Source organism: Nerophis ophidion, linkage group LG10, assembly GCF_033978795.1.
Source record: "Nerophis ophidion isolate RoL-2023_Sa linkage group LG10, RoL_Noph_v1.0, whole genome shotgun sequence".
NCBI classification, from domain to species: Eukaryota; Metazoa; Chordata; class Actinopteri; order Syngnathiformes; family Syngnathidae; genus Nerophis; species Nerophis ophidion.
In genome coordinates this window covers 792,035-817,130 of record NC_084620.1, presented here as the reverse complement: position 1 = coordinate 817,130, position 25,096 = coordinate 792,035, and the positions used below count along the sequence as shown (strand labels likewise).

The following is a 25,096-nucleotide window of genomic DNA, read 5'->3' as shown; positions in this document are numbered from 1 at the left end:
CTCCGGGTACTCCGGCTTCCTCCCACTTCCAAAGACACGCACCTGGGGATAGGTTGATTGGCAACACTAAATTGGCCCTAGTGTGTGAATGTGAATGTTGTCTGTCTATCTGTGTTGGCCCTGCGATGAGGTGGCGACTTGTCCAGGGTGTACCCCGCCTTCCGCCCGATTGTAGCTGAGATAGGCGCCAGCGCCCCCCGCGACCCCGAAAGGGAATACGCGGTAGAAAATGGATGGATGGATGGAAGTTATTTTGGTGGGATTCACGGTGGAAGAGGGGTTAGTGCGTCTGCCTCACAATACGAAGTTCCTGCAGTCCTGGGTTCAAATCCAGGCTCGGGATCTTTCTGTGTGGAGTTTGCATGTTCTCCCCGTGACTGCGTGGGTTCCCTCCGGGTACTCCGGCTTCCTCCCACTTCCAAAGACATGCACCTGGGGATAGGTTGATTGGCAACACTAAATTGGCCCTAGTGTGTGAATGTTGTCTGTCTATCTGTGTTGGCCCTGCGATGAGATGGCGACTTGTCCAGGGTGTACCCCGCCTTCCGCCCGATTGTAGCTGAGATAGGCGCCAGCGCCCCCCGTGACCCCAAAAGGGAATAAGCGGTAGAAAATGAATGAATGAAGTTATTTTGGTGACTTGTCCAGGGTGTACTCTGCCTTCTGCCCGATTGTAGCTGAGATAGGCACCAGTAACCCGGAAGGGAATAAGCGGTAGAAATGGATGGATGGATGTTTATCATAAAAGTCCTGCTAATTTCAAGATTTAGAAGTCTTATTAAGTAAAATCATTTGTTCTTGCAGCTCGTTAATTTCACAAGTTTAAAAATAAAATGGAAGGGTTTTTGTTTTTTTTTATTCTTAGCTCTTTTTAGCAGTGTACGTGATTATGTACTAACCCCGTTTCCATATGAGTTGGGAAATTGTGTTAGATGTAAATATAAACAGAATACAATGATTTGTGAATCATTTTCAACCCATATTCAGTTGAATATGCTACAAAGACAACATATTTGATGTTCAAACTGATAAACATTTTTTTTTCTGCAAATAATCATTAACTTTAGAATTTGATGCCAGCAACAAGTGACAATGACGTTGGGAAAGGTGGCAATAAATACTGATAAAGTTCAAGAATGCTCATCAAGCACTTATATGGAACGTCCCACATGTGTGCAGGCTAATTGGGAACATTGAATGACCGTGATCTTCGACCCCCTCAGACGACACTGTATCAAAAACCGACATCAATCTCTAAAGGATATCAACACATGGGCTCAGGAACACTTCAGAAAACCATTTTCACTAAATACAGTTTGTCGCTACATCTGTAGGGGGAGTTAAAGCTCTACTATGCAAAGCGAAAGCCATTTATCAACAACATCCAGAAACGCCGCCAGCTTCTCTGGGCCCGAGGTCATCTAAGATGGACTGGTGCAAAGTGGAAAAGTGTTCTGCGGTCTGACGAGTCCATATTTCAAATTGTTTTTGGAAATATTCGACATTGTGTCATCTGGACGAAAGGGGAAGCGAACCATCCAGACTGTTATCGACGCAAAGTTCAAAATCCAGCATCTGTGATGGTATGGGGGTGTATTAGTGCCCAAGGCATGGGTAACTTACACATCTGTGAAGGCACCATTAATGCTGAAAGGTCCATACAGGTTTTGGAACAATATATGCTGCCTTCTAAGCGCCGTCTTTTTCATGGACGCCCCTGCTTATTTCAGCAAGACAATGCCAAGCTACATTCAGCACGTGTTACAACAGCGTGGCTTCGTTAAAAAAGAATGCGGGTACTTTCCTGACCCGCCTGAAGTCCAGACCTGTGTCCCATCGAAAATGTGTGGAGCATTATGAAGCGTAAAATACGACAGCGGAGACCCCGGACTGTTGAACGACTAAAGCGCTACATAAAACAAGAATGGAAAAGAATTCCACTTTCAAAGCTTCAACAATTACTTTCCTCAGTTCCCAAACGTTTATTGAGTGTTGTTAAAAGAAAAGGTGATGTAACACAGTGGTGAACATGCCCTTTCCCAACTACTTTGGCACGTGTTGCAGCCGGGAAATTCTAAGTTAATTATTATTTGCAAAAATAAAAAAATAAAGTTTATAGGTTTGAACATCAAATATGTTGTCTTTGTAACATATCCAACGGAATATGGGTTGAAAATGATTTGCAAATCATTATATTTTGTTTATATTTACATCTAACACAATTTCCCAACTCATATAGAAACGGGGTTTGTATGTTTGCTAAAACATTCCAGACATATGTTAAGCCAGGGGTGTCCAAACTTTTTCCACAGAGGGCCGCACACGGTAAAATTTAAGCATGCGGGGGCCATTTTGATATTTCTCATTTTCAAACCATAAAAAAATAGATGGATTTTTTTTTTTTTTATCCTTAGGACACCTGGGGAGCATAGAGGAGGTTCTCAGTCTCTAAAATGTTAAAAATAAGTCAAATTATTATTATTTATTTTTATTTAATGCTTACAGTAAATGTCTATATCAACTTGAAGTTGATATAAAGTTTAAAAAAATAAGGTTTTATGCCTTTTCTGTCAAAGACAACTTTGTTTTTTATAGTAAAACTGAAATATGCAGTATTTAGATGGCTAGACAGATAGATAGATGGATAGTACTTTATTGATTCATTCAGGAGAGTTTCTTTTTTTAGCAATTAAAGCCCTCAAAGATGAATAATGCAGGACAACATTGATTTTATTATTTAATATTTTTGAGTAATCACAGTGAAAAGTTAAATAAAATCCATCCATCCATCCAATTTCTACCGCTTATTCCCTTTCGGGGTCGCGGGGGGCGCTGGCGCCTATCTCAGCTACAATCGGGCGGAAGGCAGGGTACACCCTGGACAAGTCGCCACCTCATCGCAGGGCCAACACAGATAGACAGACAACATTCACACTCACATTCACACACTAGGGCCCATTTAGTGTTGCCAATCAACCTATCCCCAGGTGCATGTCTTTGGAAGTGGGAGGAAGCCGGAGTACCCGGAGGGAACCCACGCAGTCACGGGGAGAACATGCAAACTCCACACAGAAAGATCCCGAGCCTGGATTTGAACCCAGGACTGCAGGACCTTCGTATTGTGAGGCAGACGCACTAACCCCTCTGCCACCGTGAAATCCTACTAAATATATTTTAGATCCGAAAGGTTCCCCACTCATAATGTGATACATTTTTATTAGTTTTTTTTTTACTTTTAACACTTAAATATCAATATCAACTTCCGATATATCTGTCGATTTTAAGTTTGAACTATTATTTTGTTTGTTTTATGCTCTTTTGTCAAAACTTTGATGTTTTTAAATGGCAACCACACACAATATTTTTACCACATAAAACATTTTAAAGTGATCATTTTTAAGTAATAATTCATCAGAACATAGATTTTTTTTGTCCTTTTTTTTTTGAGCAATGGAAAAAAATAAAATAAAGACAAAAGGGAAAAAAACTGCCTGCATGGCAACTTTGTGTCAACATTGCCACTTTTTCTCATTACATTTCACCTCATTCCACTTTTTTATTTTTTTGCAATAGCATCAATTTTGCCATTTTTGCCGAATGTGTGGCGGGCCGGTAAACGATTAGCTGGGGGCCGCAAATGGCCCCCGGGCCGCACTTTGGACACCCCTGTGTTAATCGATCATCATTTGACACTTGAAGAAAACTAAACACCGATATCAAACATATATCATGTTAGATTTATCCAATCCGTGTTTGGCTTATGTAGAATTGGTCAAATGTATGATATTTATTGCAGCATTTCTGGGAAACGACTCAATAGTGCAGGGGTCGGGAACCTTTTCGGCTGAGAGAGCCATGAAAGGCAAATATTTTAAAATGTATTTCCGTGAGATCCGTATAATATTTTGAACACTGAACATAACTGTCAGGTTCAAACCCTGATGACTGTCAAGCTTGGACTTGGACTTGGACTTGGACTTGGACTTGTTGAAGATTGATGATCACTAATTTTTAGGTCTTTTTTTTTTAAAAGCCTGGCTGGAGATCGACTGACACACCCCCCGCGGTCGACTGGTAGCTCGCGATCGACGTAATGGGCACCCCTGCTCTAAAGGTAACCAATAATAAAAAAAAGACTTTTGACCATTAATGCGACTTCTTGAACGATAGAAACGGATGGATGGATTAAAATGCATGAGAATGTTTTATATTTGGAACGTTATTTTTAACACACATTTTTAACAGCACCTCCAAGTCCGAGTCCATGGTTCTCACCCGGAAAAGGGTGGAGTGCCATCTCCGGGTTGGGGAGGAGACCCTGCCCCAAGTGGAGGAGTTCAAGTACCTAGGAGTCTTGTTCACGAGTGGGGGAAGAGTGGATCGTGAGATCGACAGGCGGATCGGTGCGGCGTCTTAAGTAATGCGGACGTTGTATCGATCCGTTGTGGTGAAGAAGGAGCTGAGCCGGAAGGCAAAGCTCTCAATTTACCGGTCGATCTACGTTCCCACCCTCACCTATGGTCATGAGCTTTGTGTCATGACCGAAAGGGTCATGACACAAAGCTCACACAAAGCTCACAAAGGGTCACGGGTACAAGCGGCCGAAATGAGTTTCCTCTCCCTTAGAGATAGGGTGAGAAGCTCTGCCATCCGGGAGGAACTCAACGTAAAGCCGCTGCTCCTCCACATTGAGAGGAGCCAGATGAGGTGGTTCAGGCATCTGGTCAGGATGCCACCCGAACGCCTCCCTAGGGAGGTGTTTAGGGCACGTCCAGCTGGTAGGAGGCCACGGGGAAGACCCAGGACACGTTGGGAAGACTATGTCTCCCGGCTGGCCTGGGAACGCCTCGGGATCCCCCGGGAAGAGCTAGACGAAGTGGCTGGAGATAGGGAAGTCTGGGCTTCCCTGCTTAGGCTGCTGCCCCCGCGACCCAACCTCAGATAAGCGGAAGAAGATGGATGGATGGTAGACTATGAACAAAATGCAAATAATAATGATTAAATATTTTAATCGTTTGACAGCCCTAGTAAAATACTATTGAATATTGATTTATTTATTCTCATTGACCTGGGAAGTTTTTAAGGCTTTTTCAAGTATACACTGAGGACTATTCCTCCCTTTATTTTTCTGCATTTAATGGCTATTGGTGAGGGTCTTAAAACAAAAATTGCAAAAAAAAGAACAACAATGCCAAACACATCCCCCGGGAAGAGCTGGACGAAGTGGCTGGGGAGAGGGAAGTCTGGGCTTCCCTGCTTAGGCTGCTGCCCCCGCGACCCGACCTCGGATAAGCGGAAGATGATGGATGGATGGATATTTTTAACACTGCGATTACCAGCGGAATTATGTATTACTTATCGTGTTAAGCAACGTCAGCTAAGATTTATCTGAGAGCCAGAGGCGGTCATCAAAAGAGCCAAATCTGGCTCGAGAGCCATAGGTTCCCTACCCCTGCAATAGTGTGAGGCCAGAAAGTGACGTAAACCTGGCACTTTTTTCAACGGAATTTGGCACAGCAGAGGAAGAAGAAAAAAGCCGGAGGGGTGTGGCTATGGGGTGTGGCGACCGCCGAGGGAAGCCACGTTTCTCGACGAGGCGAAGGCGGCCGGTGGGGCCGGGCTGAGATTTTTTTTTTTTTTTTTCCCTCCTCCACGGTGGAAGCGGCCGGTGGGAGGAGGCAAGAAAGTCCGCAGCTGCCGCACAGCACTGCCTCTCTGACAGGCGCAGGAGGAACGCAAGCTCTTCGCTCATGTCTACGGTAAGAGGACACTTATTAACAGTATTTTCTCACCGTTTCCTGCCGGTTGACATGTGGTCGGGAACCGTGTATGAGGGAGGGGACGCGGCGGCGTTCAATGGCTCCACTCCGCCGGAGCATCTTCGCTGTTTGTTGGTTCTAACGTGGTCTGGGAGTGAAGCACCTGGTTATGACCCCATTTGTGTTCGTTTTTAAACCATGGAGGTAGCTAACATGGAGGAGGGGAGCCGAAGTGTGGAGCTCCCGCGTCGCCGCATTTGGTGTCCGGGACGCGGACGCCAGAGAGCGGGTTAGCTCGGAGCCGGTTAGCGCCGACATACCGGAAGCGCTCCCTTCAAATTAAACTTACGCTTTAATTTTATTTTCAAAACACCAAGAAAGGCTTAGCGATTACTACATGGATCAGGGGTGTCGAACTCAAATACAGAGTGGGCCAACATTTTAAACGGAACAAAGCCGCGGGCCAAGTTTGAACAAATTAACCTTTTAATAGGGACCCAAACAAGTTTTGCATTAAATATTGAACAAGCAAGGCTTATAGTGAATTGTGAAGGGAATTTGATTTATATAGCGCTTTTTCTCTAGTGACTCAAAGCGCTTTACATAGTGAAACCCAATATCTAAGTTACATTCAAACCAGTGTGGGTGGCACTGAAAGCAGGTGGGTAAAGTGTCTTGCCCAAGGACACAACGGCAGTGACTAGGATGGCGGAAGCGGGAATTGGACCTGCAACCCTCAAGTTGCTGGCACGGCCACTCTACCAACCGAGCTAAACCGCGCTTTAGTGACATGCAAAATCCAGTTTCAAATAATGATAATAATAATTTTAAATTAAAAAAAAAATGGTATGCCTTTTTTTATTTACAATCTTCTGAGGTAAATATCCAATTTTTTCCACAGGCTAATAATACATTTGAAAATAACAATAATGAATGGACCAAACAGTCAAGCGTTTAAGTAGCAAGAGAAAATGCTTGAATGAAACGTTAATTATTGTTCAGTTTGCTGGAAGTTTCAATCAATCAATCAATCAATCAATGTTTATTTATATAGCCCCAAATCACAAATGTCTCAAAGGACTGCACAAATCATTACGACTACAACAGCCTCGGAAGAACCCACAAAAGGGCAAGGAAAACTCACACCCAGTGGGCAGGGAGAATTCACATCCAGTGGGACGCCAGTGACAATGCTGACTATGAGAAACCTTGGAGAGGACCTCAGATGTGGGCAACCCCCCCCCCTCTAGGGGACCGAAAGCAATGGATGTCGAGCGGGTCTAACATGATACTGTGAAAGTTCAATCCATAGTGGCTCCAAGACAGCAGCGAGAGTCCCGTCCACAGGAAACCATCTCAAGCGGATCAGCAGCGTAGAGATGTCCCCAACCGATACAGGCGAGCGGTCCATCCTGGGTCCCGACGAGCGGTCCATCCTGGGTCTCGACTCTGGACAGTCAGTACTTCATCCATGGTCATCGGACCGGACCCCCTCCACAAGGGAGGGGGGGACTTAGGAGAAAGAAAAGAAGCGGCAGATCAACTGGTCTAAAAAGGAGGTCTATTTAAAGGCTAGAGTATACAGATGAGTTTTAAGGTGAGACTTAAATGCTTCTACTGAGGTGGCATCTCGAACTGTTACCGGGAGGGCATTCCAGAGTACTGGAGCCCGAACGGAAAACGCTCTATAGCCCGCAGACTTTTTTTGAGCTCTAGGAATCACTAATAAGCCGGAGTCTTTTGAACGCAGATTTCTTGCCGGGACATACGGTACAATACAATCGGCAAGATAGGCTGGAGCTAGACCGTGTAGTATTTTATACGTAAGTAGTTTCCCGGAAGCGTTAGCGCTGCAAGGGGTTCTGGGTATTTGTTTGGTGCGGATGTTCACCCAAAATGTGTTTGTCATTCTTTGGTGTGGGTTCACAGTGTGGCGCATATTTGTAACAGTGCTAAAGTTGTTTATACGGCCACCCTCAGTGTGACCTATATGGCTGTTGACCAAGTATGCTTGCATTCACTTGTGCGTGTGTGTGTGTAAAAGCCACAAATATTATGTGACACGCTGTTAGTATGGAGGAAAAGCAGACGTGACGGCAGGTTGTAGAGAACACTAAAGGCAGTGCCTTAAATGCACGCCCCCAATATAGTTGTCCAGGTGGAAATCGGTAGAAATTCGAGAGAATGGTTGCCCCGGGAGATTTTCGGGAGGGGCACTTAACTTCAGGAGTCTACCTGGAAAATTAGGAGGGTTGGCAAGTATGAGTGTTAGCGGTGTTACAGCGGCACCGACGCTGTATAACACCGGCGGGCCAGCTCTAATGCTAAATTGATATTGTCTCAAGGGCCAAATTAAATTACACGGTTTGACACCCATGACATAGATTATTCAAAAACACATGCCATTGACATATATTCGTTGTGTGTCGATTATCCAGTGGAAATTACGACTTGGTGAGCAAGCTGGTAGCATTTCCGGAAGTGGCGAAGTCCTAATATTCTTTTTAAAAGTTGGTCTTACAATCCATCCATCCATCCATCTTCTTCTGCTTATCTGAGGTCGGGTCACGGGGGTACCAGCCTAAGCAGGGAAGCCCAGACTTCCCTCTCCCCAGCCACTTCGTCCAGCTCTTCCCGGGGGATGTGTTTGGCATTGTTGTTCTTTTTTTGCAATTTTTGTTTTAAGACGCTCACCAATAGCCATTAAACGCAGAAAAATAAAGGGAGGAATAGTCCTCAGTGTATACTTGAAAAAGCCTTAAAAACTTCCCAGGTCAATGAGAATAAATAAATCAATATTCAATAGTCTTTTACTAGGGCTGTCAAACGATTAAAATATTTAATCATTATTATTTGCATTTTGTTCATAGTCTACCATCCATCCATCTTCTTCCGCTTATCTGAGGTTGGGTCGCGGGGGCTGCAGCCCAAGCAGGGAAGCCCAGACGTCCCTCTCCCCAGCCACTTCGTCTAGCTCTTCCCGGGGGATCCCGAGGCGTTGCCAGGCCAGCCGGGAGACATAGTCTTCCCAACGTGTCCTGGGTCTTCCCCGTGGCCTCCTACCGGTTAGATGTGCCCTAAACACCTCCTTAGGGAGGCGTTCGGGTGGCATCCTGACCAGATGCCCGAACCACCTCATCTGGCTCCTCTTGATGTGAAGGAGCAGCGGCTTTACTTTGAGTTCCTCCCGGATGGCAGAGCTTCTCACCCTATCTCTAAGGGAGAGACCCGCCACACGGCGGAGGAAACTCATTTCGGCCGCTTGTACCCGTGATCTTATCCTTTCGGTCATGACCCAAAGCTCATGGCCATAGGTGAGGATGGGAACGTAGATCGACCGGTAAATTGAGAGCTTTGCCTTCCGGCTCAGCTCCTTCTTCACCACAACGGATCGGTACAACGTCCGCATTACTGAAGACGCCGCACCGATCCGCCTGTCGATCTCACGATCCACTCTTCCCTCACTCGTGAACAAGACTCCTAGGTACTTGAACTCCTCCACTTGGGCCAGGGTCTCCTCCCCAACCCGGAGATGACATTCCACCCTTTTCTGGGCGAGAACCATGGACTCGGACTTGGAGGTGCTGATTCTCATTCCTGTCGCTTCACTTTCGGCTGCGAACCGATCCAGTGAGAGCTGAAGATCCCGGCCAGATGAAGCCATCAGGACCACATCATCTGCAAAAAGCAGAGACCTAATAATCCCGCGGCCACCAAACCGGAACCCCTCAACAATGCCTTGACTGCGCCTAGAAATTCTGTCCATAAAAGTTATGAACAGAATCTGTGACAAAGAACAGCCTTGGCAGAGTCCAACCCTCAACCCCATAGTCTGCATCCCAGTGACTTTGTCTTACAACAATTATTATTTTAAATTGAATCGCCGTAATGAAAATATGAATTATTTGGTAAATTATTTTTTTACCCTCTTATCAAATCCCGAAGTGGGTTTAGTTTTCATGTCCACCTTGACCCCACCTGCTTCGTGGAGTGTTGAAGTCTTTTCAACAAAATTGTTTTTAAATAGCAACACAGAGGTGTGCAGGGAAAAGTGGCCTTTTTTTCTCTGTGTGCATTATGTTTATAGGTCACTGTGTGTATGTGTGTGCTGGGATAGCTGAATAAAAGAAAAGAAAAGAAAAGCTGAAATGAATCCATCCATCCATTTTTCTACCACTTATTCCCTTCTGGGGGTGCTGGCGCCTATCTCAGCTACAATCGGGCGAAAGGCGCCGTACACGCTGGACAAGTCGCCTCATCATCGCAGGGCCAACACAGATGTGACACTCAAAACATTGAATATTTTGTAAAAGTAGTGTAAAGAGATAGGCACCAGTGCCCCCCGCCACTCCAGAAGGGAATAAGTGGTAGAAAAATGGATGGATGGATTAATTTCAGCTTTTCTTTTCTTTTCTTTTATTCTATTCAGCTATCCCAAGGCGTTCCCAAGCCAGCCGGGAGACATAGTCTTCCCAACGTGTCCTGGGTCTTCCCCGTGGCCTCCTACCGGTTGGACGTGCCCTAAACACCTCCCTAGGGAGGCGTTCGGGTGGCATCCTGACCAGATGCCGGAACCACCTCATCTGGCTCCTCTCCATGTGGAGGAGCAGCGGCTTTACTTTGAGTTCCTCCCGGATGGCAGAGCTTCTCACCCTATCTCTAAGGGAGAGACCCGCCACCCTGCGGAAGAAACTCATTTCGGCCGCTTGTACCCGTGATCTTGTCCTTTCGGTCATGACCCAAAGCTCATGACCATAGGTGAGGATGGGAACGTAGATCGACCGGTAAATTGAGAGCTTTGCCTTTTGTGGTTCATAGTTAACTCAAAATCAATTGCATCTATAATTGCACCCTAAAATAAAATGTTGTTTAAACATTCTGATTTTTTTTAAAAAGGCTCAACACAAAAAGAAGACATGCTTTAATGACAATTTAAAAAAAAAAAACTAAATAGGAGTTTTGGATATTCTGAACATTACATGTTGTACAAGTTAATGGTATTCATATCTCTGCATGACTTTTCTCTATTAATAAAGTATATTATTCCGCCTGCTAAATCTTTTAATAATTGAGGACTATCAAACAGAACATTTTACAAAAGATTATACACTTTATTTCAATCTGCCAAAAAATGTCCCCTTTTATGTTACTCAACTGATGTACTAGCATTTATTCGAGTAGAAATGTCACAGATTTCATTACAAAACATCTTTGACAATGCGTGACCGTAACGTGAGACATTTTTCATTTTGGTACAGTAGTTGGATGTGACACGTGGTGCTTTTATTGTGAAGCCGGCTAGATGTGTGTGATTGGTTTGAGAAGACGTGTTATGACAATTTTTGACAACATGACAAGAGTAAAAAATATAAAGAAGTAACTTGAGACTTCCTGGCTATCGTCTTCCCTTTCTGCTGAGCTTTGTCATCTTACTAAAGTATTTACAGTAACAATCTACATTTTTGGTTATTGATGTACTTAGTTTTAAGCATAACAGAAGTGAAGCTCCTCCCACCTCTCTGAATGTCCGCGTGGCCGCAGACATTTTCTCCTGCAGACATTTTGTCCAATGAGACCGCTTACTGCGATTTTATCTTGTCGGGAGAACGACTTGCCATGGCTTTCGACCTGGTATTAGCATAATGCACCCTTTTTCTTGCTCCATTTCTGTTCGATATTTTCCTGCTTTTGGCTCATCAGCAACAAGGGAACGCAGCTACACATTTTCCCATGCTATGGAAGGGCCCCAGGGTCAAAAAGGATGCGTGTGCATTAATCGCGGGTCCAAAAAATTGAGCCCTTAAATGAACTTATAGTTAACACGTTATCGTGTTAACTTTTGACATCTCTAGCCATAAAGAGGAACTGCGCTTTTCTGGAATTTTGCCTATCGTTCACAATCATCATGGGGGATAAGACGACAGATGTAGTTTTTAATGTATTGTAACTTGTAAATAAAAGTCTGCTTACAATGGAGCCAATGAGAGGTCATCTATTCCACGCTTAAATCCCTGATAAAAAACATCCAAAAAGCGCCAACAATACTCTATTTACATTTTGTGACTTGAATATTAACCAAGTATTAGTGATATTGTTATTATAAGCGCTAACGCAGACAAACTATTTTAAGCAGCGCATTGTCACACAGAGCTTGTTTGGCTATATGAATGTCATCGGCTGGTGTGCTGCTTTCTCGCCTTGGAGCTTGTGTAAATTTAATTTACATCATGAATAATGTCAACCACCTTAATAGTAAAAGGATGAGAACATAATCCGTGAATTTGGTACACTTTGGCATCGAATGTAGACCCGAAAATTGCGAGAAAGAGACACAAAGACGCTTGTTTCTTTGCGAGAATTAAGAGTCATTCTTCATTTAAACAGGAATATATGAAAATCCTCACAGTCTGCATCCCAGTGACAGCAGACATTGTACAGTAAGTGATGTTTTATTATGTTTGTTGCCTCGTGATGTCTGCAGGAAGTAAAAATCAGTGATGTTGTCGAAGGAAAGAGTGAAAGTCGTAATGCGTTTTTTTAAATGAATGCACCGCCAAATGCTTAAAATGATCAAAATATGTAAATATCGAGTGTTCTTATTAATGTGGGCTTCACGGTGGAAGAGGGGTTAGTGCGTCTGCCTCACAATACCAAGGTCCTGAGTAGTCAGGGTTGAATCCCGGGCTCGGGATCTTTCTGTGTGGAGTTTGCATATCCTCCCCGTGAATGCGTGGGTTCCCTCCGGGTACTCCGGCTTCCTCCCACTTCCAAAGACATGCACCTGGGGATAGGTTGATTGGCAACACTAAATTGGCCCTAGTGTGTGAATGTGAGTGTGAATGTTGTCTGTCTATCTGTGTTGGCCCTGCGATGAGGTGGCGACTTGTCCAGGGTGTACCCCGCCTTCCGCCCGATTGTAGCTGAGATAGGCACCAGCGACCCCAAAGGGAATAAGCAGTAGAAAATGGATGGATGGATGGATTATTAATGTGTTGGTTGGCAACACTAAATTGGCCCTTGTGTGTGAATGTGAATGTGAATGTTGTCTGTCTATCTGTGTTGGCCCTATGATAAGATGGCGACTTGTCCAGGGTGTACGCCGCCTTCCGCCCGAATGCAGCTGAGATAGGCCCCAGCGACCCCGAAAGGGACAAATGGTAGAACATGGATGGATGGATTATTAATGTGCATGTTACTACATTACGTATATACTTACAGCATTCATATAAAACAATGATGGAAGTCTTTGGATGTTTTTTAAGCGCTTTACAGAGGGAATAGAGCGACCCCCATAGGTTCCATTGTAGGCAGGTTTTTGCTTGCATTTATTTACTATTCAGAATGCATAAAAAAGAAAACCGTTTGTGTTCTTGTCTTACATAAAGATTGTGAATTATAGGCGAAATTCCCCCCAAAAAGTGCAGTTCCCCTTTAACAGAATATGACCACAGGCATTGTTGCTTCCGAGTACCAAATAGTTTCTGTGGTGGCTCAAAAAACTTTCCACTAGGCAATTTGTGTCCTATTACTTGTGAAAGCCTGGATTTTGGCCGCTAATTAAGACTTACCAAAACAAAGTAGCAGCAAAAAGGATGGTAATGAATGCACCAAACCACCGCATTACCATCTGCAGTCTAAGAAACCTTCTCAAAGAGGTTGCTGATTCTGAGAGCAGCACTGGACACAAAAAAGTCCCGCTGGTCACCTTGCGCCGCCTCTTCCATCCTGGCCCTCCTTGCGTCTACCCCCAACCCCCACGCCCTCCGCTATGTGGGCTTTTAATAACTGGCTGCATGGGTGGCACGACTTTGAACCCTGGCGAAGAAGAGCGCGGCGCTAATAGCGTGTCACCTGCAAGTGATGGAGAGGATTTAGAGGCGTCGACGCCCGATGGGACCAATGACCACCACTCAAAGTATGACTGCAATGGCCACCTTGCCAAAGTCCCGCACTGCAGCCTGACCCCAATGTAAAGATTTGTCTTCATCCCCAGAAGGATTCTTTAGTGCGTCGAGGAAAGTCAAGCACAGGAGGCCAACTGAATGAATTTAGAGGCTTCTTTTAGAGAATTAGGCCTGGTGGCAGGTGTCAATTGCTTGCCAGGCGTAAAAGGACACCCGGGTGACACCCGTGAGCAGCCAGTGTAATTACAGAAGCTGTCCGCTGTCTGACACTGTGTAAACAAACTCAACTTCACGTCACTAGCAAGCCTGCAGATGAAAGCTGCTGTTAATATGATTCATTCTAGTCTAATTAGCCTTTTAGCTGCGTCTGCGGAAATTTGAAGATGAGATAAAAGCCCTGAAAAACATGATGCTGGTTTCTTAATGTTGGTTTTTACCAGCAGGAAATCTTTTACCTTTTAGTTTTCTGTCGTCAACTTTGCAAACATTTCGAAATCTAAGAATTTGGCCTTTGACAATCTTGAAAAAATAGTGAAGAAAAATCTTTAAAAAAATGTTTTTTAAATCATACAGCAGTACTGTCCCTTCCGAGATTAATTGGTTTTGTTACAGCGCTCTAAACTCATAACCTTCATATTTAAAATCAATGCCGTCTATTGAAATGAATTGAAATCAATTAAATATGTGCTTGTCCCACCGAAACAGCACACATTTTAACAAGTTGTGAAGTAATGGAGAGTGGATTCTACGCTGCCTCTCCGTCAAACACACCATCAGCAGTTTCTCTATAATTTAATTGATACATTTTAAGATATATTTGAATGTTCTTGGCTGGCAATGTTGACTCACTCTTCTTCAGGATGATGCAAACTAATAGTGGCACTCACTTCTTTCCCTCCCCTGTTTGAAAGAACAAAGTTATGTCAATCTCTAGCTATAAGTCAATGCTAGCAAGTAAGACCGTGGTTCACTGTGACATTTACCACGCCAACCGAAGGAGTTAACGCTTGTAATTTAAATTTTTTTTTTTTTTTTTAAACTTAAAACATGGCAATTAGCTGAGAGACAGTTCTTCTATCCAACACTCTTAAATTTAAGAACCACTTTATATTATGTACCCATCCATTTTCTACTGCTTGAATGCAATACAAAATGATATAAACTACTTATAATAGGAGGTTTTCCTGGCCAGGGACCTCAAACTGATGGAGAGAAGGAGTGGAGACCCCTACTTACAGAATATACAGATAGCATGTATAAAATTGGGTTTTAAATTGAATTGATCATAAACGTCCTTGTGCGATACTAACATAATACAATAGTATAGTGCTGCTAATAGCTAACTGTAAACTAGCGTGCTACTATAATGCTAAATATAGAAATAGAATTATTCATGTTTTTATTTTACAGTACAACGAGTTGGCTGCTATTTCTAAACTACATACAGTGTGTTGGATCAATGTTAATGACTATTTAAAGATATATACATTTGTGGAAACATTTTTGGGGAAAATATTAAATTAAAAAACATTTGATTAAAAAAAATTGTGTGTGTGTGCATGTGTGTGTTTTGATGACCGATAATATTATATTATATATATTATAAAGTATCATTTATTTAAATTTTTTGTAAATTTATAGCTGAGATAGGCTCCAGCACCCCCCGTAACCCAAAAGGGACAAGCGGTAGAAAATGAATGAATGGATATATATGAGAATACATTTCTTCTGACTTGCTTGGCACCTCTGCTGGTTGCATTGAGTAGTGCTCCCCTTTTTGCTTCAGCTGCTTCAAAACACAATGAATCCAGGTATTTCCTTACAATTGACAGAAATGAAAATTCATCTGAAATTAATATTTTTTAATTTGATCAACCTTTTAGCTGCTTCTGTAAAAATCCAGAATTTCCTTTGGCTATCAGGACAAGCTTTGAAAATATATATTAATCAATCAATTTATATAACAACTATTATTTTTTTACACAATAAAAAAATGACCAAATGTTCAGGAAAATAATGAATGTTCAGGAAGTGTGTTTTTGCTCTTGTTGTGTCCACAATTAAGCGTTTATGACAACAGCGCCTCTGCTGGTTGCATCAAGTAATGCAGGACATTTCACAGTTTCTTCCAGACAAGTCTAATGGAAGTATTCTACCCATTCCTGGCTAAAGTGAATCGGTATCCATGCCAACGCAAGTGAACTGTTAGCGCTGATGCTGCATCCGCCATGTTGGACCCGGTCATGCATTAAATGCTGTTTTTCTTGTCCACTTGACTTAAAGCTGCAACTTGCCTTGCTTTTCAAGTGGACTAACGTGTGAGTGTTTCCTGCTACCCCCCATCACCCCCCCCTCCCCCCTTTTGTGCGTCGGTGATGCTCTCAGCTGCAGCGCATCTGTTGAGCTCAGCCTTCGCCCGCTTCTCCGTCAGAGCGCCGCTGACCCGCTAATGGAGGGTTTGTGCAAGCGCTGCTAGGGCCGCGGGCAGAGCTGCCTTTTAAAGCATCCCGCCGCTAGAGCGCCAGCAGCTCGAGCGTCTCTAAACTTTAACGACCTCTGGGTGACTTTGGCGCTAAGCAGGTTTAATTGACATACTGTAATAGGTAGGGGCGTGGCATTACCTGCCACTTTGAGAATGAACACCTTTGTGAATATGTGAGAGCTCTCGCTAAGCAGGTTTAATTGACATACTGTAATAGGTAGGGGCGTGGCATTACCTGCCACTTTGTGAATATGTGAGAGCTCTCCTGTGTTTGTTTACTTTGTTGCTAGTCAAATATAATTTATGTGACAGATCCACAAAGGTTTAAGCAAGTCAACTGAACTTTAGAACCTTAGATTTTAAATGTGGACTTTCCCTATTCATTGGTCCCAATAGAGTTGCACTGGTGAACGACCGCCTTGCCAGACTGGTTTCTATAGACTTATAGTCTGCTTCGAACAATGTCCTGACATCTCTCCCCCAAAGATTGTCTCATTCCACGAATAATCATTGACAAGGTTTTTAGCATGTGGTCGACAAGTCCTTACCATGAATTGAATAAAGTAGACCCCGACTTAAACATGTTGAAAAACTTATTCGGGTGTTACCAATTAGAGGTCGATTGTATGGAATACGTACTGAACTGTGCAATCAACTAATAAAAGTTTCAATCAATCAATTAATCAATCCTCCCCATTCACTGCCTGTCAACCAGGGCAGTGGAGCTAACTCACCCTGACCTCACTTTTACCTTTAGGTTTGTGGGAGAATTGATCTCACACACACATTCTTCTTTTATTAATGAAAATCATTACGGTTTTGGATTAAAATACTGAAAGTGTGATCCAATAAACTCAGGGACCAGGGATATTGTCCATCTCCTAGTGAGGAAAGCTAGTGCACAACTCTATAGATAGCTTAAATGCTAACATAAATACGAGATACATTAAAATGTGTCCACATTTCAAAAGTCATACTCCAATCTAGAGGGATTATGGAGGTTAATTTGTCTTTATTACGAAAAAAAAAAATTCACACTAAATTTATGTAATTGAATTTTTTGCATTTGAACTTAACTGGGCTATCTTGGCGCAATTCAACATAATAAACATTTCAATGCGGACCGCTAGATTTTTTTCCAACTATAGGAAGGATTCCAGTGGTTAAAAGCTGCACTTTTGCGTGACATATGAGTTAGTACGTGTCATGATATACAGTTAAACTGACTGTAACACAATATGACCAGCGAATCGTGCTGGCTGATGATGTTCAGGTAAACTACACAAAGAAGACAAGGGTGTATGTGGGGGTATGTGTGTATTTATTTATATATATATATATATATATATATATATATATATATATCTTGATTGGATTATCCAGAGAATAGTGCTCGATACCGTGGTAGAGCGCAATATGTAGGTGTGGGAAAAAAATCACAAGATTACTTCATCTCTACAGAACTGTTTCATGAGGGGTTCCCTCAATCATCTCCTGATGATTGAGGGAACCCCTCATGAAATATATATATATATATACATATATATATATATATATATATATAAATAAATACAATATTAAAAAAAATATTGCAATATATATATATATCGCAATATTTTTAGGCCATATCGCGATGTACGATATATATTACGATATTTTGCCTTGGCCTTGAATGAACACTTGATGCATATAATCACAGCACTATGATGATTCTATGTGTCTACATTAAAACATTCTTCTTCATACTGCATTCATATATGCTACTTTTAAACTTTCATGCAGAGAGGGAAATCACAACTAAGTCAATTGAACAAAAGTGTATTTATTAAAGTTATTAAGCAATGGCACAAAAATTCAAGTCATTTCCAAAACATAAAGTGCAAAATTATCAGAGACATTTTAAGTGTCAAATAAAAATTAGCTGTATTATAGGAAATCAAATAGTATTCGTCCTTCACTATGTGGTATGTTACTAAGGTTATGAAATTCTCTTCATTCTCTAGCGAGTGACTTTTCAAAAGATGCTACATATTAGCAGTAATGCTACTTTTGGTAGCAACGCTTGTGCCCCACACTTGACAAATTAAAGTTGTCTATTCGACATATTCCCGCTTGAAGCCGAACCACCGCCGGACGATGGAAACCCTGCTGTTTTTACTGGGAATTAAGTCTTCCTTCATTTGTTACCAGATCCGCACCTTCTTTCTCTCGTACGGCTACGTTAGCAGCTAACGTAGCCTAGTCTGCTACCTCTCTGCTCTGCAAGGGCGTATACGTACTGTATGTGACGTATGACGTGACAGTATGTGACGTATGTAAGAATGTGCGCCTGCTTGTCTGTGAGGAGAGACAGGAAAGCGTGAGAAGAGCCTGTAGTAATGCCCGCAGCTAAAAGCGACTGCGTGAGAACGTATACTCGAATATTACGATATAGTCATTTTCTATATCGCACGGAGACAAACCCGCGATATATCGTGTATATCGCCCAGCCCTAATGTGTGTGTATGTGTGTATTTAATAAATATATACATATATATATATATATATATATATATATATATATATATATATATATATATATATATATATATATATATATATATATATATATATATATATATATATATATATATATACACACACACACACTGTATGTATGTATATACTGTACATACATATACATCTGGATGCATTCATGGAGGGATGAATAAATGTTTGAGCGTAAACTCATAGTCCACCAGACAAAAGGTTGTTTATTAATAAATTAACCAAACACGAGAGTAACCATAGGAAACGCTGCTTCCTGCAGACTAAGGATGGGGCAGACCTCAATATAATATCACTTTCTACAACAAATTTCTGCAGAACAGCGGATATTATATAAAAGAAGTGGATGTTTTTATCCTTTTACCTTTACTTTGCGTTGTTTGTTGCATCTTTGTTGCTTTTGTTTTATTATAAACTGTCGAACAAGGAGGTGGTCGGGTAAATAGAGGAGCAACGTTCATATATTCTCAATATTCAGTGTTTTATTGATCCTAGCTAATATTGTAAATCCCCCATTCTATATTTGTATGTACATTCTGAGTGTCCTATAATTCAGTAAAAAAAAATTAAGTTAATTCTGTTTTTGTGATGGTCTTTTTAGTGTTTTATTGAAGACATTCAGAATGTACATGAAAATACTTAATGTGGGATTTATAATACTAATAATGAAACACTGAATATTGAGTATGTATGAATGTGTGATCCTCTACTGCAGACCACCTTCCTTGATCACATCTTTTATAATGAGCAAGAACAACAAAGATGCAACAAACACGGCAAAATAAATGCAAAGGGTCAGTGTTTTGCAGAACTTTGCTGCTGAACGCTGCCTCCAGCTGACACTAGCAGCCATGTAAACAAGCCCCGCCCACTCTGCCCCCCCACGTTTGTGCCTAGTCTGCATAAAGCAGAGCTTCGTATGCCATTCAAAAGGGCAGATTTCAACCACTGCAATCATTTTTATAGTTTAAAAATATCCAGCTGGTTGCATTCAAATGTTAGTTATGTTGTAATATGCCCAGGTAGCCCAGTTAACTGCTTTTTTATGCTGTTTTGCAAGACCCGTGTCACATTACTTCAAAATTGACACCTCATTGGCGGGTTCTGAGACGTGATGGATTGCTTCATTCTTAATTTACCGCAAGTGAGTCTTGCATTTCAAATCAGCACATTTTTCGACACTGAATTTTTATGCACTGAATTTTTAAACACTTGATTTATTTTTCAATGGAATTGTCAGTATAATTTGATCTAAAAAAATTCTGTTCACAAAATTCAAACACAAAAAAATGTTGCATAAAATCTGTGTCAAAAAAGTTTTTGTAGTACAGACACAAATTAACCTCCATAGATGCAACAATAAATGGTACGAATGATAAACTGTGGTAAAACCCCCAAAGGTTATCATTACTTGTTGCTTATCGTACAATTGCTTGATAACCGCACCTTGGTAAACTCACTAACCAGTGATTTTGTCCATTTCCTCGATAGGAAAGCTAGTGCGCTACTCTCTGGATAGCTTAATGTCTTGTATTCATGATAGCCTTAAACGTCTTTTCCTATTACAAACGTCATACCCCAATCTAGGGATGTTATGATTAAAGATATTAATGATAAACCGCTGTAAAACTACCGACTGTTATGACTTTTACGAAATGAAATTGTCGCAAACATGTTTTGATCTGTACTGTGATTAGCTCACTAACCAATTACTTCGTAAATTTCCGAGAGGAAGGCTAGCACGCTTGTCGCTAGATAGCTTAAATGCGACCTTCAAAACAAGTCACATTACCGTTTTTCCTCAATACAAAAGTCATACCCCAATTTAGGGATATAATGATAAGCGGTATCAATGTTAAACTGTGGTAAAACTCTTAAAATTATTATTACTTTTTCAAATTAAGATTATCGTAAATCTGATTGATAATCGCATCTTGATAAACTCACCAACCAGTGATTTTGACCATTTCTTAAAGAGGAAAGCTAGTGCACCATTATGAATTCAAGACAAAACATATTTCCCTATTACAAACGTCATACCCCAATCTAGAGATGTAACGATAAAACGGTAATAATATAAAAGTATGTAAAATTACGGGAGGTTATTATTCAAATTGAAATCATCGTATAAAGTTCCTTAAAACTGCAGTTTGACAAAATCACTAACTAGTTGTTATATTGTCAATTTGCTAGAGGAAAGTTAGCACGCTACTCCTTAGTCACCATAAATGGTCTCATAAATACAAGACATTAACCTTGTTTTCTATTACAAATCAATTATTACCAATCTAGGGATGTAATAAATTTAATTAATGATCAACGGGGTTAAATCTCCCGACAGTTGTTAAAATTTTAAGATAAAATTATTATCAAACTGTGATTGATAATCACACGTTTTTAAACTCACAAATCAGTGGCACTCATCGCTCAATTACTGGGGAAGCAAGTTAACGCTAACATGAATACGAGGCACTACAACCTTTCTTTATTACAAGGACATACCACAATCTGAACTTGAATAAACACATTACTGTCTGAGCAACTAAGATACTCATTTGTGCTCATTGAAGCTACAGGCTGAGAGTGATAGGAATATGACTCTGAGGTGTCTACAACAGGAAGTGAACTTGCGTGACCTCGCATAAACAGGAACCAAAGTGCACAGCTGTCGTTTTTCCTTTTTACCTAAGTCATTCTAAAACATTCTCGAACCTTTGGATGTGTCCATCCTTTTCCGTTTTAATCTGTAAACCAGGAGTTGCCACACTTTTTCAGCAGGCGAGCTACTTTTTAAATGACCAAGTCGAGCTGAACTACCTCATGTGTATATATATATATATATATATATATATACATATATATATATATATACATATATATATATATATATATATATATATATATTTAATTTGGCTGTTTTTGTTCAGATGTTAAAGGTGTACAAAATACCAGCAAGTTTAACATATAGATTCCTTTCTTTCACGAAGACAAGAATATAAGTTGGTGTATTACCTGATTCTGATGACTTGCATTGATTGGAGTCGGACAAGATTCACAGTAGTGCTGACAACTTCCATATTTTCAATTTTACATTGTGAAGGAGGAAAAAAAACTCCTTTCTGTCCAATACCACATTCAAGTGGTTGGTTTTTGGTATTTTATTTGTCTAGCTTCCATACTCCTTTTTTTTTTTTTTTTTAATACACTTTACAAAAAATACAGTTTGCAGGCTCTCCCCGTGACTTTCTGGGTTCCCTCCGGGTACTCCGGCTTCCTCCCACTTCCAAAGACATGCACCTTGGGATAGGTTGATTGGCAACACTAAATTGGCCCTCGTGTGTGAATGTTGTCTGTCTATCTGTGTTGGCCCTGCGATGAGGTGGCGACTTGTCGAGGGTGTACACCGCCTTCCATCCGAATGCAGCTGAGATAGGCTCCGGCACCCCCCGCGACCCCAAAAGGGACAAGCGGTAAAAAATGGATGGATGGGACATTCGTGGCAAACTCCGTGGCTTGCTAGCTTTTTTGCGCTATCTTTCGGAGACTCTTATTTTGTTAGCGCAGGCAGGATGGAGCAGCGCTTTTATTGTGAAGACAGGAACTGTGTAGTTAGTCTTTAGTCTTTTGACGGCAGGTACGGTTGAATTAAAAACAGTTTCTCGCCTTCCTGAGCGTCTTTTTTTCCTTCACATCTCACGAGACCCTCAGGCGCTGTGAATGTCAATCAAGTGATTAAGTTAACGTCATAGTGAACATTGACGTAATGGGCACCCCTGCTGTAAACTTTTAAATACAAATAATATAGTTCTTATGAAACTGGAACAATATTTTAATGTTTATTCTGCCAAGAAAGTATTTTGGGGTCTTTTTTTTTTTTTTTTTTTTTCCCCCCCACTTGGTTCATATGATTCAGTGCGTGTACAAGTAAGTTTTGAGCACATTCAACAATACCATGATAGTAATATTTTGGTCACAATAACCGTGATATAAGATATTCAAATCGTTACATCCCCTATGCATGAATGTATTGATGTAAAAAATTATTTTGTCTTTCAATTTATTTCAAATTTCCAAAAACGGTATTGTCCTTCCGGGGCTTCCCATTAGGAGAGGAATGTAAGACCATGGAAATATTCTGTAAGGCCGAACGAGACAATGTGGAGTCTAATAAGCATAACAATAATGATGAACACTAAACAAAAGCGCATGTCCTTGAACATTGTGTGAGTGTGTGCGTGTGTGAGATAAAAAAAAAAAAAATGCAATCTCAAATTTAAGCAAACAAATTATAATTTATTTTGTTGTAGGCTTGTGCAGCCTGGTTGCGTTTTAGTCTCGTCTGATTTGTCGGGCACTAATCCATCATTACACACACACACACACACGCATGTACTTTCCTGGCTTTGAACAGCTGCACCGTCTTGAGGACTTTTACCGCTACTTCAAAGATAAAGGGAAACTGTTTGCTGTAAACAAAAGCTTCCGTGGTGAATAAATCAAACACACCCCTTTTTATCATTTCCACTTTGTGTGTTATTTCATCGAGCAAGCAAACACGGCGTTGTTTAGTTCCGCTCTGTCGGATTTTTGTTTTCTTCACACCGCCTTGCCAGGAATCTGCAAGGACGGATCCTGTGTGCCGCCCACAACTTGACAAACGTGCTGATGTCAAGTCGGCCTGGGAGAAATGTGGCGCCGCCTCCGCTGCCAAAAAATATCCCCGGATGCTGGCTAAGGCCTTCGATGTATCCCCGCTGCCATGGCGACCACTATTGAGCATCTGTAGCGTTCCTGAAGTCACATGAGTGCGGTTTGTTGACCCAGCAGCCACACCCGTAATAAAGCTTTACTTTTTGGCCATTTTGTTGAACAGTTCCGCATTTGTGTGTTCAAACATTCACAATATAAAACAACTGCCTCGTTTTGCGACCACTGGATGACTTATTACGTCCCACAACCATCCCCATGTAGAAACCGTCCCGTACAATCTGCCCACTACTCGTCGTATCGAGTTGGCCCAAATAATCGCACACGCTCCATTACAGTGGGAAGCGATCTAATTAAGTCGCCGTGAGACGAGGGTGCGTGGCGTGTCATTATTGATAGACAAGAAAGGGACATCTGGGTCACATGGCACCAAATTCTGCCAAAGTCACGCGGTGATGAGATATACGGGGTGAACGGCTGGCAGCCCTTGCTGTACTGAAACGGCTCGTAAAAGCCAAAGTCAGACATTCACCGACTCCACCTTGACGTCTGCTTCTTGCCACAAGCTGAAGAAAACATATTTTTTTGTTTTTAATAACAACAAATGCAGTCAGACAGTTGTATTAAGTCTTACTGGGAAATCGCTGTTTTGTGTCTTTAATCAGCTAATTAGCTGTTTGTCTTCCACAGAGCGCGATTGTGAACTGTTTATCATTTTTACATCTTAAGTTGAAATACCACTGATTGTTAAACACTAGGGCTGTGAATCTTTGGGTGTCCCACGATTCGATTCAATATCGATTCTTGGGGTCACGATTCGATAATATATCGATTTTTTTCGATTCTTGATTCAAAAACGATATTTTTCCGATTCAAAACGATTCTGTATTCATTCAATACATAGGATTTCAGCAGGATCTACCCCAGTCTAGCAGAGTAGTAGATTTAAAAATATATATATATTTTATAATTGTAAAGGACAATGTTTTATCAACTGATAGCAATAATATAAATTTGTTTTAACTATTAAACGAACCAAAAATATGACTTATTTTATCTTTGTGAAAATATTGGACACAGTGCGTTGTCAAGCTTATGAGATGCGATGCAAGTGTAAGCCACTTTTTTATTATTTTTATAACTGTCAAATGATAATGTCAGTGAGGGATTTTTAATCACTGCTATGCTGAAATTATATTTAATATTGATACTTTTGTTGATAATATTCATTTTTGTTTCATTACTTTTGGTTTGTTCTGTGTCGTGTTTGTGTCTCCTCTCAATTGCTCTGTTTATTGCAGTTCTGAGTGTTGCTGGGCCAGGTTTGGTTTTGGAATTGGATTGCATTGTTATGGTATTGCTGTGTAGTGGTTTGTTGAATTGATTAAAAAATAAATTAATCGATTTTTGAAAAAGGAGAATCGATTCTGAATCGCACAACGTAAACGATTCGATTCGTATTCGAATCAATTTTTTCCCACACCCCTATTAAACACACACTAAGTGTGGTGAAATTCACCCTGCATTTGACCCATCCCCTTGTTCCACCCCCTGGGAGGTGAGGAGAGTAGTGAGCGGCAGCGGTGGCTGCGCTCGGGAATCGTTTTGGTGATTTAATCCCAAATTCCAACCCTTGATGCCGAGTGCCAAGCAGGGAGGTCCCATTTTTATGGTCTTTTGGTAAGACTCGGCCGGGG

At 41.4% G+C, this 25,096-nt stretch overlaps 1 protein-coding gene across 9 annotated transcripts in view; it reads left to right on the top strand.

The window, feature by feature from the left end:
- The first annotated feature begins 5,593 nt into the window (after nucleotides 1-5,593).
- si:dkey-97m3.1 (fatty acyl-CoA reductase 1) overlaps nucleotides 5,594-25,096 on the top strand; it is a 60,751-nt gene continuing 41,248 nt past the window's right edge. For all 9 annotated transcript variants that reach the window (XR_009808364.1, XR_009808363.1, XR_009808362.1 and 6 more), the window contains exon 1: nucleotides 5,594-5,759. Coding sequence is in view for 6 of the 9 variants with exons in the window: in XM_061911984.1 (XP_061767968.1) it covers nucleotides 5,751-5,759 (9 nt within the window). In the remaining 3 variants the exon portion in view is untranslated. The remainder of the gene's footprint in view (nucleotides 5,760-25,096) is intronic.